The sequence below is a fragment of the Chironomus tepperi genome, unplaced genomic scaffold (genome assembly GCF_022539635.2).
Source record: "Chironomus tepperi strain 1889 unplaced genomic scaffold, CSIRO-AGI_Ctep_v1 contig_89, whole genome shotgun sequence".
Taxonomy (NCBI): Eukaryota; Metazoa; Arthropoda; class Insecta; order Diptera; family Chironomidae; genus Chironomus; species Chironomus tepperi.
The window spans coordinates 431,653-449,166 of record NW_027226211.1 but is presented as its reverse complement, the minus strand read 5'-3'; the positions used below and the strand labels follow the sequence as shown (position 1 = coordinate 449,166).

General features: G+C 32.6%; 1 protein-coding gene across 1 annotated transcript in view; it reads right to left on the bottom strand.

The window, feature by feature from the left end:
- Positions 1–17,514, bottom strand: part of LOC139086888 (ABC transporter G family member 20-like) — a 57,993-nt gene that overhangs the window by 17,262 nt on the left and 23,217 nt on the right. Inside the window, exon 2 of the mRNA XM_070635512.1 lies at positions 1,462–1,705. Within this exon, the coding sequence (XP_070491613.1) occupies positions 1,462–1,685 (224 nt within the window). The 5' untranslated portion in view covers positions 1,686–1,705. The remainder of the gene's footprint in view (positions 1–1,461; positions 1,706–17,514) is intronic.

Here is a 17,514-nt window from a genome sequence, read left to right as displayed (position 1 = left end):
TACGGTCATTTTTGCCCGTGTGCATTTCGGGAATGAGCAAATGAGCATGCTAATATGAGTATGCTCACTGTCTCCTCGTTAACATACACAAAAATTTATTAAAAACTTAAACAAGACATAAAGAAAAATAGAAATAAATGAGAGCCACAAGACTTTCAAATTATTCTCTTTTTTTCTTCTATATTTCCAAGAAATATTTGAAGCTTTCTGCAAGGAAACTTTTACATCTTCATGTTGTACTTTTTTTTTCTTGATTCTTACTTAAGTCTTCTGTCAAAGTTTTTAAGACTTCTTTCGAAAAACTGTAAATCTTTTGAAGATGCTTGTATCAATGTTGTGTAAATTTGTGCATAAAGTTGCTTGGAGATGGAATGTTGTTGATGTGGGATGTGTTTTTGGGATTGAAATGAAAGTTTGGGACTAGGTACGGGACCTGATTTTTAGATACAGTTATAATCTGCTGTATTTTTACTAGGACGATGCTCCTGAATATTAGTAGTTAGTTAATCGATTCAAAATTCGGTGCCAGGCTGACGTGGCTTTCACTTGTTGCCGGATTTGGTTTGAATTTGGTGCCATCCCATAGTCAAACTAGCGTGGTGCCAGGTGGTTGCTTATTTAACCAAAACTAAGAACCAGGCTGGTGTAGCTCGACCATAGTGCCGAATATAAACCAAAACTGGCATCAAGCAATAATCACGCCGCTCTGGAGCCTCAACAGCACTTCATTGTCGAGTTTACTCGACTTTTTATAAAGTTTGAGTCAAGATTGAGCTCTGATTTTGCAAAAAACAAATAGTCACCCTTTATTAAGACTTTACGCTCAAAGTAATCGCATTTGCAATCATTAAATCAAAAAGTTCTCAAGAACTTTTCATTCTTGGTACGAAAATAATTGCAAACAAACATCATTAAAGCAACTAAAAAAAACTCAAACTAACTCAAAAGAAGATCAAGTCTTCAACTTCCTTTGTGCAACAAAAAAAAAGTCTTATTCAGTTCCTTCTAGAAGCAGAAAAAATCTTAACAGAATCACATAAAAATAAAACTTTCCGCTCATTACCGTGACAAACAAATAAGCTCAGACATAATAAAAAAAAGTCACAAAAGCAGAAAGTTCAAGTTCAATGACGCTCGTAATGTCACTAATAGAAATTAATTAATAATTATAGACACTTGCCGTCGTCGACATTCACCTATTCGCTATTATTAAATACTCTGTAATTTTAGCTTTAATGTTCATATCATAAGCCGTAATTGAATGCGAAAACAGCACATAAAACGCCTTGAAATAAAAAAAAATGTGATTTACACTGACTTAATTGCTGCCAACGGCGGATACTCTTTTAACACTCAATGACCTGTCGCGACTAACTCTTTTTACATTTGTCACCCAAAACATGCTCGATAAATTATGAGTGACAAAGCTAAATTACTTAAAAATGTTTAAAGATCACTTACATTGTACCCTTCGGTACTGTCATATTCAATCCATCTAATATCACATTCGGATTCTTTTTTGTTCCATAAATTTTATGTGCACGTCTAACACAAACGGCCTGTTGTCGTCTTGTTGCCACCGTTGACTGTTGTGTTTTTAGAATTTTTCGGCGTGGTTTAACGTCAATTACGTGAGAATTTGTTTCACTTTGCATGGGCGGTAATCCATCTGTTTCAGCGTCCATGATGACTGGGTTGAATTATGCTAGAATGAGAAATGTTATAAATTTAGATGAATAAAAAAGTAGAATAAGTAGAGGAAGTGCTATTGTGATTTTTTTGGACGATAAAAAGAAGTTTTTAAAAATATCATTCTAGTTGTGTGGGTGAAATGATGATTTGTGGACGAGATTGTGACGCACAAGCAGTCATCATATCAAAAAATTTATGAGTTCAACAGCATGATTGAGACAAATTGAGATCAACATCATTTTAAAGCTGACAGTTTCAACTCAATAAATGTCAACATCCAGTGACTTATTGTTAAATAGTCCCGATGCTACATCACATCTTATCAACATTAATTTAGTTACAAATTGTGCTTGATATTCTATAACAATCAGCATAAGCTACAGGAATTTCAATTTTAGAATATGAAATGTAAATCAATTTTCTATATTTTTCAATGTCATTGTCAATTCAAATCAGCCATTTCTGGCATTTATCAATTGAATTGAATTTTATGTTTCTTATTTTTGACGAATTTTCAATTTTCTTATTTTGGAAATTATGATGCTATTTTGTGTTTGGAATATAATATTGTTAAGTATTGGAAATTTTATGATTTGATGAGTTATTGGGTTTTTGGATTGTAGCTCATTATAAGCCAGCTCTAACATAGAACCATATGCTCAATGAGCATTTAACGGTACCAATAAGTGCGCTCACTAGAATCTTAGAGGACCTAACATCTTACAGTACCTAGTGAGTATACTCATTCGTACCGTAAGATGTTTTTTGAGCATATGCTTGTAAGTTAGGGCAGATAGCTCTTAGAAAGAGGCTGTTGTTAGAGACAGTGTTACATTTAATATTGATAGTTGACATAGGGTTGGCACTTCGAAAACGGAATAGTGTTGTAGCTGGGAGAGAGACACAAGCTTGCTATACTGCTCTTGGTTGGAATCCACAAGGAAAAGGTGTCCAGGTGCTCCAAGAGCAACATAACGTAGGACGGTAGTGAAACAATGCCAGTAAGATGTCTAAACTGAGAGTTTGTAAAAGCTTTGTGAAACAGCCTGCAACAGAGTCAGATGGAAAGCATTTTGTAGCAACCTAGGCTCCAAGTCGGAGCATGGTTCCAGTAAGTAAGTAAGTAAGTTGAAAAAGGGCAGCCAGCGATAAGCCTAGCTTCATACGTCCACTAAAGGATGATATGAATCATAGTTGATTTGTAGAGCCTGTACAGCTAATTAAGTAGCTTATTAAGTAGTCAATAATAGCAGACATGAACAATATCGATTAAATTTCTAATCAGGACCGTGGCCAGAAGAGTTATTGATATCAAAACCTCCTCCAAACTCAAAATTTCTCTCAATTTGCAAGACTTTTTTGAGAAAATGAGAGTAGATTAAATTAAAGTCATTAAATATGCTCTTAAGGGTCAAAACTTCAACAATTTAGATTAAAGCATTAGTTTCAGTATTTTCAAATCCAAAACTCCCCTCAAAACCTTTAATCCATGCTTACACCCACCATTTCACAACAGCATCCACAAAAATTATCACTAAAGATTCAAATCTCTCAAAAAACTGTTGCTCCATTCCTTAATACAGCACCATTTAATCCTCATATTTAAAGAAATAAATCTCACAATTCATATCATCTTCTTATGCTTCAATTTATTTTTTTTCCATACATTCAATCTTGAATAGAGCTAAAGTATCCAACAATAAGCATAGGAAGTAACACATTCACATAAAAAGAGATGCTTTTAAGAAGCAGTGATTCTTTTTATTTAAAAAAAAATACATTTTGATGATTGATGTGATAACGTAAAAGTTGTTATATAGTAAGTAAAGGCATTAGGGATAAGAGAGTGAAATTTACATAGTCCTTACACGCGCTCAACGGATTTGCACATAAATAGAAATGTTAGAAACGAGAAGAAGAAGATGTAAGCGAAAAGATTTTTCATTTTACGTAAATTGTTCCTTCTTTTTTTTCTAGCCTACCAAGCTCATCACCTTCTCGTACTCGAGTTTGTTTGTGATTTTCATACTTCTGTTTTTTTTTTTAAGAAAAATAAGAAGTTAAATACGTTAAGATTATTATGATAAATTGCGATTTGTTTACGAATTATGAAATTGGAGCAAGACAAGTAGTCATAATAATTTTGAGTTTTTTCTATGTAATATTTTTAAAAATGATCCATAATGGTAATATTTAAGAATGCTTGAGAAATACTTGAGAAATACCAAGAAAAACAATTTCATTAGAAAGATTGTTAATGTAGTAACCAACGAATTGTAAATTATGAAGTGCTGATTCATTGGAGTAACAGGAGGAAACAGGAATTAACTGAATAGGGAAAGTAAAGCATTTACCTGGAACGCTACAACTTCGGGGGTAGAATAAAAGAAATTGCTATTTTTATAACAATTTAATCTTCGAAATTCTAGGATTTTCAAATTATTTTCCCGGATCGCTTAAAGGTCTCGCATCACCTTTAAGCTGTTCCATCAGTACGAGTCATTTATTCACATCTGTTAACCACTGCATCCATGACATCTTAGCAATAACTACATTATAATGGAAAGTACGTGATAGTTATGTTTATAGTATATTTTTGATAACAGCATGAGCAACATAAAGCAGATAGTGGAGTCATTACAGAGTCCAATTGAACTACAAACTCTTAGTTGCTTTTAAATGGCTGCCAAAGGGAGCCTTGTGTTGCAAAGGAAGGAACTAATGTCGAAATTTGAAGATCAGTGGTCACATTTGACCTGATGACTTCAAACTATTCTCTCTAGAAAATTTTATGGATTGGTTATAAATGGCGTTTTGGATTTTTCCAACTCTGTACATTTGCATGACCCAGACAGGATATACCAATGCAATATGCCTAGCAACAATTTTTGTGTCGCGAGGACACAAACTAAGTTAGTTTGACTTGAAACAACAGCAGAAAAGATCTTGAATTCGACAAGACTTTCTTTGTTATCGAACCAGAGACATAAGAGTCGGTTGGCCGAAGCCCTAACCACTTCACCATTGTTGCTTTTTCGCTGTCTAAATACTACAGGCAGTTCCAAACTATCTTGATCTTGTGAACCCTTATCTAACATCAACAGACAAACCGCAACAACATCCCATTCTTTCCTACATAAAATCATCCAAAACTCCCATTCGAAAAAGGAATTTAATTTCCTTTTTCATACAACAAACTAAAATTTTTTTCTTCTTCTTTGTCTTTGTTTTCTTCCGACTGGATCGTAATATCTTCATTAAGCTCATTCTTTCTCATGCTGAAATGGAAGATGTAAATCATGCGTAAAAGAAATAATAGAAAAGGAACTAAATGGAAGAAGCGTTTTTGTGTCGTCCCATTTCAGTGCTTTTTAATAAAGACACCGTCGAGGATAAAGGCAAAACTTCAAAAGAAAGTACGGGACAGCTTAATGTTTATGAAAATAAAATTTTACTTAATTAAGAAGCGCTGATTTCGTCACAATTTTAATAGAGAATAATGTGTCAGAAATGAATGACTGACACGAGAGTCAAATTAAGGAATTTTGGGACTTTATTTGACTTTATGAAGTTTAACTTTGTCTGCTTTAGGTTCTTTTTTGTGATAAGATAATTTATATTTTAAGAACAGACGGAGGATTGTGGGTTGACTTGTGAGAATCTTGAATTTTTCATGATTTTCGAGGCAAAATCGATTATTTTTTTGGGTTTTTCCGCAATTTTTCTTTTGGAAAATTTAAAATTCATGAGAATGTAGGTTGGCAAATTCTGTTGATAAGGATTAATTTAAAGAAATGTGCAGGTGATGCTCAAGTATAGGTCTGAGAGGTTTAGCAAGAGTTTTGGGATGTTTTTCACGAAAATCCTTAGAAAGATTCAAATCTCTCAAAAAACTGTTGCTCCATTCCTTAATACAGCACCATTTAATCCTCATATTTAAAGAAATAAATCTCACAATTCATATCATCTTCTTATGCTTCAATTTATTTTTTTTCCATACATTCAATCTTGAATAGAGCTAAAGTATCCAACAATAAGCATAGGAAGTAACACATTCACATAAAAAGAGATGCTTTTAAGAAGCAGTGATTCTTTTTATTTAAAAAAATACATTTTGATGATTGATGTGATAACGTAAAAGTTGTTATATAGTAAGTAAAGGCATTAGGGATAAGAGAGTGAAATTTACATAGTCCTTACACGCGCTCAACGGATTTGCACATAAATAGAAATGTTAGAAACGAGAAGAAGAAGATGTAAGCGAAAAGATTTTTCATTTTACGTAAATTGTTCCTTCTTTTTTTTCTAGCCTACCAAGCTCATCACCTTCTCGTACTCGAGTTTGTTTGTGATTTTCATACTTCTGTTTTTTTTTTTAAGAAAAATAAGAAGTTAAATACGTTAAGATTATTATGATAAATTGCGATTTGTTTACGAATTATGAAATTGGAGCAAGACAAGTAGTCATAATAATTTTGAGTTTTTTCTATGTAATATTTTTAAAAATGATCCATAATGGTAATATTTAAGAATGCTTGAGAAATACTTGAGAAATACCAAGAAAAACAATTTCATTAGAAAGATTGTTAATGTAGTAACCAACGAATTGTAAATTATGAAGTGCTGATTCATTGGAGTAACAGGAGGAAACAGGAATTAACTGAATAGGGAAAGTAAAGCATTTACCTGGAACGCTACAACTTCGGGGTAGAATAAAAGAAATTGCTATTTTTATAACAATTTAATCTTCGAAATTCTAGGATTTTCAAATTATTTTCCCGGATCGCTTAAAGGTCTCGCATCACCTTTAAGCTGTTCCATCAGTACGAGTCATTTATTCACATCTGTTAACCACTGCATCCATGACATCTTAGCAATAACTACATTATAATGGAAAGTACGTGATAGTTATGTTTATAGTATATTTTTGATAACAGCATGAGCAACATAAAGCAGATAGTGGAGTCATTACAGAGTCCAATTGAACTACAAACTCTTAGTTGCTTTTAAATGGCTGCCAAAGGGAGCCTTGTGTTGCAAAGGAAGGAACTAATGTCGAAATTTGAAGATCAGTGGTCACATTTGACCTGATGACTTCAAACTATTCTCTCTAGAAAATTTTATGGATTGGTTATAAATGGCGTTTTGGATTTTTCCAACTCTGTACATTTGCATGACCCAGACAGGATATACCAATGCAATATGCCTAGCAACAATTTTTGTGTCGCGAGGACACAAACTAAGTTAGTTTGACTTGAAACAACAGCAGAAAAGATCTTGAATTCGACAAGACTTTCTTTGTTATCGAACCAGAGACATAAGAGTCGGTTGGCCGAAGCCCTAACCACTTCACCATTGTTGCTTTTTCGCTGTCTAAATACTACAGGCAGTTCCAAACTATCTTGATCTTGTGAACCCTTATCTAACATCAACAGACAAACCGCAACAACATCCCATTCTTTCCTACATAAAATCATCCAAAACTCCCATTCGAAAAAGGAATTTAATTTCCTTTTTCATACAACAAACTAAAATTTTTTCTTCTTCTTTGTCTTTGTTTTCTTCCGACTGGATCGTAATATCTTCATTAAGCTCATTCTTTCTCATGCTGAAATGGAAGATGTAAATCATGCGTAAAAGAAATAATAGAAAAGGAACTAAATGGAAGAAGCGTTTTTGTGTCGTCCCATTTCAGTGCTTTTTAATAAAGACACCGTCGAGGATAAAGGCAAAACTTCAAAAGAAAGTACGGGACAGCTTAATGTTTATGAAAATAAAATTTTACTTAATTAAGAAGCGCTGATTTCGTCACAATTTTAATAGAGAATAATGTGTCAGAAATGAATGACTGACACGAGAGTCAAATTAAGGAATTTTGGGACTTTATTTGACTTTATGAAGTTTAACTTTGTCTGCTTTAGGTTCTTTTTTGTGATAAGATAATTTATATTTTAAGAACAGACGGAGGATTGTGGGTTGACTTGTGAGAATCTTGAATTTTTCATGATTTTCGAGGCAAAATCGATTATTTTTTTGGGTTTTTCCGCAATTTTTCTTTTTGGAAAATTTAAAATTCATGAGAATGTAGGTTGGCAAATTCTGTTGATAAGGATTAATTTAAAGAAATGTGCAGGTGATGCTCAAGTATAGGTCTGAGAGGTTTAGCAAGAGTTTTGGGATGTTTTTCACGAAAATCCTTAGAAAAATGAAAAATTTTTAAATATGAAGGTTGACTACCAACACACACAACCACTTACTCTCCTCAATACCCCAATATTCTCAATAAACCCCCCATCAACCCTCTAAATGCACCCCAGTCCACCTTCTTATTACACCCCTGACAGATGTCACAAAATATGAATTCTACCCAATAATAAACCCCTAAACTTATTAAACTAAAACTTTAAATTTCCATAAAAACATTAAAATTTAGAAAAAAGTGAACAAAGCACTTAAACCATCTCTTAACGTCACTTTGAGTTATCACAAAGAATTTTCATTCAAGAATTCTTCCAAAAAACAAAAAAAATCCCTTACGTATAACCCCAAAAACACACCCACGCGTGTAAATTCTTCACTCAGGCATCGCATGGTTGTAATTTTTATTCCTTTATATCGTTGTGACTCAAATTGTCACTCTATCTCATGAGGAATCATACAATATGACACATACATATGTTGGATTGTGAAAAAAATAAATAAATATACTAAAGTATCAAATAGCAAAAGTATTTCCCTAACTGAATTTATTATGTTTTGAAACATAACGAAAAATGAAAAAAAAAAAAAAAATCAATTTTTATGAGTTTTTCCTGATAAATTGGGATTATTGGGGATGGTAACTTTTGGAAATTATTAAATGGAGTTTTTACTGTTAGGAGAGTGACCTAGAAGACAGTCTTAAGTAGTTAATAACATTTAACACTAAGTACTTCAAGTTCATTGCATCTTGATCTCTTCTTTGATCTGTATTATTGATATTATTTCATAATTCTCTCTTATTTCTTCTATAAATCCAGAAGCCATTGTCGATTTTTACCGCTGAATGCGCTATTTGTGCTTTTTGGTAAGATAAAGTCACCTTAAAACCATTTCACTGATGCATACTCCTCTACGGACGTGAAATGCTAGGCCAAAATAGTATGAACAGTTAATCGATCTGAAATCTGACTCCAGGTCAACATTACTTTGACTTAGTGTCAGTTTCGGTTTAAATCCGACACCATATCAGAATCATGCCAGCCATGCAAACCTAGTGCCGGATTTTGGATCGATTAACCTGGTTATGGAGAGTTCTTAACCAATTTTGCTAAGTTTGTAGGTTTATTAAGCCCTATCTAAGCTTTAAACGAATGTTTAAACATTTTTTTAGTAGATCAACTTAAAATTGGCTAAAATATGATTCTGCATTTGTTAGAGAATGTTGTACTCCGTATCAAAATTGCATCTTGATTCCGAGCATTTCATAAAGAGATTCATAATAATCAGAGCTTGAAATCAACTCAGAATTTGTGTGGAAAAGTCGTCTAAACTCAACTCGAATTCATGTAAAATTCAAGTTGACTTCGACTTCATCCTCTGCATTAATCCAATATATTCCATCTTCTCCATCTTGAATCCCATATGATATATTTTTTTCACTTCAATTATTCAACCTTAACCCAACAAAAGCTTCCATCCCAAGGAACTAACATCCCATTCACTCGATTTTTTAAAGCAGACACAGTATGAGAAAGAATAACACAACAGCAGTCGCATATCTGTACATATAATATAAAGCTCACTTCAGTCGGAAGCTTTTATTCAATTATTAATGGAAATGAGGAAATCTTTTTTTTGTGCTTTTAATGTGGGTGACTAAACCTTGTTGAGGATGTCAACGTTAACATATTTTTTTGGTTGAAATTTCATGTCTTGTCCAATTCTTGTGTTAATGCTTTGAATGTCAAATGTCAAATTGTTGGACATATTTCGTATCAAAACCATCCATGGTCAGGCTTTAACATTCAGAAGCACCAAAAATCTGCGCTTAATAATCAAACATATGCACGATGACTCTTTTATAATTCTTGTGTACCATAAAAATTAATTTAACATCGCATGCAAACTTTTATATTTTTTACTCTAGCTTTTATAGTTAGTCATCCAATTATGGTTTATACTTCTTACTTTATGTGTGGATGTATAAATTCTGAAATGAAGAAAAATAATTTTTTTTCACACAGAACATTGTGATTCAGGAAGAGCAGCGGGGAATGAATGAATGAATGAAAAAAAAATGAAACTTTTCAATTACGATTGCAATGATTCTTCCTGGTCTTTTTTCTCTTGACTGTAAATAAGAAGTGCAAGAAAAAAATAACTAAAAAGTTTTGAAAATCAACATGAACTTTAGATTTCATTTAATTTGCTTTCGTTGTTGAAGAATTGTTGGTGATTCAGATATATTAGTTTTCTTGCTATCTGACCGATGGTTTGAGTTGAATAAATGGTATTGCTAGCTTAGAATTTTGGACTGATTTCAAGTCGGTTAATTGGTAAAAAAAATCGGTAAAAATCTGGTTCCAGACATGCGTGACTTTGTCTTGATGCCCGAGTCTAATCCGTCTTGTGTCGAATTTTGGGTCATTTAACCAATTTGTGCTGTTAGGTTAAGCCAATCGTCAAATAACAAATGATGTCTAAGTGACACTACCGCCCTTACATTTGACTGACACATGTTGTGCCTATGCATGTATCTTGACAGCACAACGTGTTCGCAAAGACACCGCAACGTCGTCATGTTAACGATCAGACCATCAATTGACTGAAAAGCTCAACACGTTCGCAAAGAAACTGCTACGTCATGACGCGTGTGACGCGTCACAGTGCTAGCTTCAAGACGCAAAGTTGTTTTGGTGGCTGCTTTAGAGCCATTTTTACGTCATACAATACCATTCGCTACATCATACCGCTCGAAGTGGGCTTAGAATCAGCTATAACAGCTTAGAATCAGTCATAACAACATAACCCCAAATTCTCAACAAAATCCACCATTCTCAGAATCAAACCGATAAAAAAAAAATACCCCCAAAAGATACCAAAGAAGCGAAACATGTACAACGAACTTTCAATTAACGAAACTCATTTATCAAAACAAAATAATTTTTTCCTCCCACAAATATCTTAAAGTTTCCTTTCGCCACCAGCACAATTCACTGTTCATTGTTGAAAAAAACTTTTCTTTAAAAAGGAGCAAAACTGCTCATTCGGCATGAATAAAACCATTTATATGAGACCAGAATTTTTAAAATTCATAGAATGTTTTTTGTGTCTGCTTTCTTCTTTTTCCATTTCCTTTTTTTGGCTGAAATAAAGGAGGGAGTAAAAAAAAAAATTTGAAAAAACAATTATGCTCGAGTCATAAACAGTCCGCGAGAATGAGAATGCGAATGAGGATGTATGCGAGCATGAAATTGTATTTTGCATGTAAATAGCGAAAAAAATTACATTACATTATCCTGAATATGTTCAGCTCTTTTTTTAAGCAGTTTTACTGCATATTGTGAATGGGGAAATATAATGTGTAAGTATGTTGTGGTTGTCGATTGAATTTGAATTAAATTTAGCGCAGTTTGAGTATTTTTTAAAGGGGATTTGGTGTAGTTATGGGGTGTGTTTTGGTGGTTTTTGGGTAGTTTGAGCTTTAAACACGACGGAAGCCAACAAACTCATGGAAGGAAGATTTTGATAGAGATAGGATTGGCACATGATATTGAGGATTGACTAGAGGACTATTCACTTATTACAGTGTTGAGCAGCTTTTTAGTCTTCGTGACATATCTTGATTGTAAGCCTAGACCGCAACCCATAGACTAGTGTGCCGCGACAAACAGGTTGTCCACCACTGACTTATTACGTAACGTAAAAAATCGAATTTTTGAGTCCTTCCGCCTTATTCGTAACGAAATATCAATAGAAGCCTAACCACACCCTGAGTCCCCTTCTAAGAGCGTAACATAATACATATGGTACGGTCAAGAACTGCAGGCTTGCAATTCCAGCATTTTAGATGCATAATCCTGCAGTTTTCGACTCTACTTTATAGTTCTTCCAAGACTACAGACCTACAGCTTTGGATGAGCCCTTAGACAACATCGACCAATCGGAGGCCATGAATCACAATTGATCTGTCCGGCCAATTATAACTCGAAGTCAACTTAGGGTTTGTATGAAAAATTGACTCAAGTTCTCATGACTCTACGTGAAATTTGAGTCTACTTCGAGCTCTACGCCAAACCAACTCAGCAAACAAGTGCCCTCAATTACCTTAAAATTCCCAAAATCCAACTAAAATTCACAACTTTCCATCAAAAATTATTTCAATTTTATTTTCAAAAAATTATTGCTCAAAATGACCTCTAGCCTACCAATTCTCCCACAAAACGTTCTCCATTTAAAAATTAAGAATCAATGTAAATACGTTTTGTGGGTTAACCTTATGCCTGGGATATCAAATATACTTTCCATTCATAATATATTCACATACACATTTTGCTACGTAATTTTATACTCAGTACATGAAAATAAAAAAAAAAAAAAATTCATGCAAATTGCAGTACACATATTTTTTTGAAGCTATAACAGCACCAGAAGCTGAACAATTTTTTTTAATTATTTTATAGCGGTTTTAATGTTTCATATTGTACAAATAATGAAAAGCAACGCTCATCATTGATGCCTTTTGATATGAATAAATATTTATTAAATAAAATGTTCACCTGTGCTGCACATTGACTTTATCTAGTTATTGAATGTGCTGTGCTATTGAAAAATTTTTAAATGTAAACTTCCATTCAAATAATTTTCGTGATTTTACAAAAATTTTATGATGAATAATGTCAGAATTTTCAGTTTTATGGTGAAAAATGAACAGTGGAGAGTGTACATAACTTTTGTCAGTGTTATGCATGAGCAGAGTGGAATCTGGCAACGGCAAACAGCATTAAGATGTCTGAAAATAGTGATTTAAGGCCAGCGTGACTCAAGCGTAGGCTCGGATTTGACCGAAGCCAACTCGGAGCCAAAGTAAGGGCTCTGACACTAAGTGGAGAGATAACAGACTTAGTGGTGAGCCAACAGACCCAATGTTTAGTCAACAGACCCAGTGATGAGCCAACAGACCCAATAGTGAGCCTACAGACCCAGTAATGAGCCAAGAGACCCAATAGTGAGCTTTCAGATCCAATGATGAGCCTATCGAGTCAATGATGAGCCAACAGACCCAGTGATGAGCCAACAGACCCAATAGTGAGCTTTCAGACCCAATGATGAGCCAACAGACCCAATGGTGAGCCAAGAGACCGAGTATCTGCATCACTCTGTTTGTGATTTCCATCAAGAGCCGATCTTTCAGCCATTAAAAAGACTTTTATCGATATGTCAAAATTTGTAAATCACTTCATAACTAAATGACCCCCCAAAAAAAGTCCAAAATTTAATTTTATCTCCAAAACATGCAACGCAATTCAATACAAAAACCTCAAAAACTGTTACAATGATCAAATCAACATCACCTTATTGAAGCCCAAATAGACGTGAATAAAACCAAAAAATAGAACATCGATGCATCAAAAATGTTCTCCATTGGCAATAGTTGAGGATTGCTTATTGAAATCGTTCATTAAATCAAAATTTAATAAAATTGATGTTGCTTCGTACGTGTCGTGTTAAAAAGTGGAATTTAGAGGATGCATCGTTCATTTAACTACAAATTTAGAACACTTTTCAGTGTTGCCTGGATACTTATGGCTGTTATGCAATTTTTTTGTATGATGTATGTATTTACAATTTGACATCATAGTTATTTTGAAAATTGAATTTTGAACAAGCTTTAAAATTTTAATTTATTTGAATTTTGTGCAAATTTGAAGAATTCAGACTTAACTTTTTAAGTGAAAATTTTAGAGCTTATGAATTAAAAATTGTAAATTTTCACTTTTAAAATTCAAGATTTGAAATGTTAAGCAGCTTATGTGACCAATGAACAATTCAACAGCTTGAATTAAATGTAATTCAAATTTAAATCTTTTTTTTACTGAATTGACCTGCATTAACTCTACAATTTAGAATGGAAGGTGACTTATTGGCCTGAATCAAAGTTCGCAGTTGCTGATCAATGCTGTTTTGAAATTCTTTGAATGTTCTTGATCAAATAATTCAGCAAATATCAAGTGTTATTTAAATATCCTTGAATTTTGTTGTTTATATAATATTTAAAGATATTTGTTATGCATATTGAGTTGTTAATATCTTGCCCTACACACAATAATTTATTTATTTTCAAAAATTTTTTAAATTATGATTTGATTTGATATAAAAATTGTAAAAATCACAATTTTGTAGTTGAATGAAGCTTGATCAATGAAATTTATTAAAAATTGAGAAAATTTTGATAAAATATTCTAAATTTCATAAAATAAAGCTATAAAATCTGATAAGCAACTTCTCACTGCATTCATAAAACGACGTTCTCATGAAATTCATTTGAAACAATCTCAAATATTTAATTTAATTCACAACACTATTGAATTTCATTCCACTCTAATATTTCAATTCAAAGATTTCTAAATCACCCAATAATTCTCAAATTTTCTATTCTAAATAATTTTCTCAAAATCCTTAAAAGTCAATTATTAATTTGTGGAAAATATTTGATTCCATTCTCGAATCTTATCATATTCAAAGGCATTTCAAATGCAAATATGTATATGAAATAATTCCTCAATTTTCATTCATAAAAAGATCTTAACATAAAATTGATTTTGAAGCATGAATCTCCATAAAATTAGTTTTTTTGAATGAAATATAAATATCAAATTCACTAATTTAAAATTGAATATCTCATGTGAATATTTAGAATCATGTACATAACATTTATTGACTCTAAAATTCATATTTGAATTTGAGATTTGCTTTATTGAGATAAAATCTTTTTTTTACAAAATAAAATGTGAACACAAAAAAGTGAGTAAATATTTGAGAGCGCTTTATTCAAGTATTGAACGCGAGTTCGCATTTGAATTTGTCAATTATTCGAGAATATTGAGAAGAACAAATGATTGGCCAGTGGAGTGCGGAATGCTGTTTTGTAGCTTTTTTTCGGGAATAGGTTTGATTGATACGGATGCTTGAGGATATGTTCATTAATATAACGTGAATGATACTCAAATGGAGATGAATTGTAAATTCACGAGGTATTTGAGAAAATTGGCCATTCAGACCATTTTTGTTGCGAATTTGTGGAGAAAAATTGAATTTCAATTCAAAATGGCCTGCATTTTTCTATTGAGATTTGAATTTTAATTGACTGTTGGCTACAGGAAAGTAGCCAAGCCCCAAAAGTTCAACACTCGTACCACATACCAGGAAGTAAGTCTCTTCCAACAATATAAACATCACCACACTCAAAAATTCTTATTTGCTACAAAAAACGTAAACAATGAAGTCATTAATAATTCTTATATTAACACGATTCTTAAGCAACGACCTTCCACATTAGTTCCATACTTATGATCAAATAACACCGCCACAACACATACACGCATGCTGATAATGTAGTCTCTAATTTTTTTATCCTCTCCATTCTCTCTTAATTGATATTTATTATACGCATAAATCTCCATTAAATTCATTCAAGTTCAAGATTTTTTCCTGTCTATGATCTGTGCATTCGACCTTCTAAAAAGCCGTAAACGTGTGTAGTTACACATGAACTTGACTGCAACTTGTTGAATGCACCCAAATGTGCTTATTTTAATGTCGACTTGTTTTTTTTTAACTCGTGTATATATTTTAAAAAAAATTAAATGGCAAATAAGCTTTCAACAATTTTGTTTAAATTATCAATGCATTTAGTTAGACGTAATTGGATTAATGCTCATTATTGATGCTGATTAATTGAGTTTGCACGAAAACAAAAATTAGTTTTGTTTTTTGAAATTGATTGTTTGGAAATGGGAATTTCCATAATACACGTTGGAAATTGACTTTAGGTTGGGAATTTATGGGAATGTTTTTAGCACATTTGTAGGGATTTTGAGGAATTGATTAGCATGTATGTATTATAATGCAAATATTTGGAGATGTAACTATTAGTCATGAGCGTAGTTTTTGATTTAGATCGCTTAAAATTGATAGAATCTCAAATTTATGACAAAATAGACAAAATATCGTACGAAACAGAACTCGAAGTCATGTGTCGGGTCGACTCAAGTCGAGTCTAGTTGACTCAAATTGAGTCTGGTCGACTCAAGTCGAGTCCATTCGACTCAAATCGAGTCTAGTCGGGTCAAATCGAGTCCATTCGACTCAAATTGAGTCTGGTCGACTAAAATCGAGTCCATTCGACTCAAATCGAGTCCAGTCGACTCAAATCGAGTCAAATCTACACAAATCGAGTCAAGTCTACTCAAGTCGGGTACGTTTTTTTTAATTCAAATTGCTTTGACTCTAATCGAGTCGATTAAAGTCAACTTCAACTATGTCTAGCTCTGACACGAAACAATTCTAAAGGTCAGCTAATCACCAAAACTTTCAGAATATTTCATTAAACGCCCAATCACAAGTACGCAAATCCTTCTCATGTCTAAGTACTTACTTAATTGTGTACAATTTAACTTTGTTGCTGTAACAAATCATTTTACAAAAACTGCAACCTTAAAGTCAAATCAGTTTGTATTGCTTATGCATTGAGTACTATTAAAACGTTTAATTTAAGGTACTTAATATGATAATTTTTTTTGATGCATTTTCGATTTGAAAAATTAATTGAGAAATATGAAATGTAATTACTTGATTTATTTTCGTTTACTGCTAGAATTATCAGGATAATATTCTTTTTGATGTCTGTATTAATTGATGTTTGCACTACTATTAGCAGATTGTGTACTGATGATTAGTTTGATGGAATTACATCGATTATTTGAAAAGCATTGAGTAGATTGCTTTTGAAATGTTCGATATTTTGCTAATTTGCTGTAAATCTGGCAATATTATTGTAATTTAAGCAGTCATGCTGAAGTTATCTACGATAATATCCACACAAGCGACTCAAATGAAGAATGGTCCATCACGGAGTATTTAAGGCTTCTCCAAAGCTATTTTATTAACACGGAATGGAAGTTATGGATGCCACACGAAAGTCATATGGATTTCAAGTTTTAAAAGGCTGACTTGCCTCCTCTGACCCTCGTTATGACCAATGAAACGTATCTAACCACAATTTAGGTTAAGAATCACAAAAAACCGATTGATTTGACTTGATTAGAACATCAAAACAGCACTTGAATTCAACAAGACTTCAAAGAAATTGAACCCGGACTCATAGAGTCAACTGCCCGATTTTCTAACCAACTAAGTCACTACCGCTTTTCCGTTGCTAAAATGGAAACCTTATTGAAGGATTTAAGTAGCAAAAAATACTAATTTTGATTCATTTGAGATAAATATGAAGGTTTATTGAATATTCTAAATTATAGAGCTCTAACTAGAAGTCATTGAAGTTTTATTCCATTGCTATATTTTGCATTCAAGTACTGTAATTTATTGGACACGTTAGGTTGATTTTAATTAGAACTTTGATAATTTTCACTGAATTTTGTTATAAATCAGCTCAAAATATTCCAAAACTTCCCTGATTTCACCAAAACATTTATCCGAAAAATCAATCAAAAATCTCGTAAATTTACAATGAAAATAAAATATTCACTTCAAAAAGAGAATACTAATTAGCACAATTATTAATTTTTCGAGTGTTTTTCCAACACTAATAATTTTCACAGA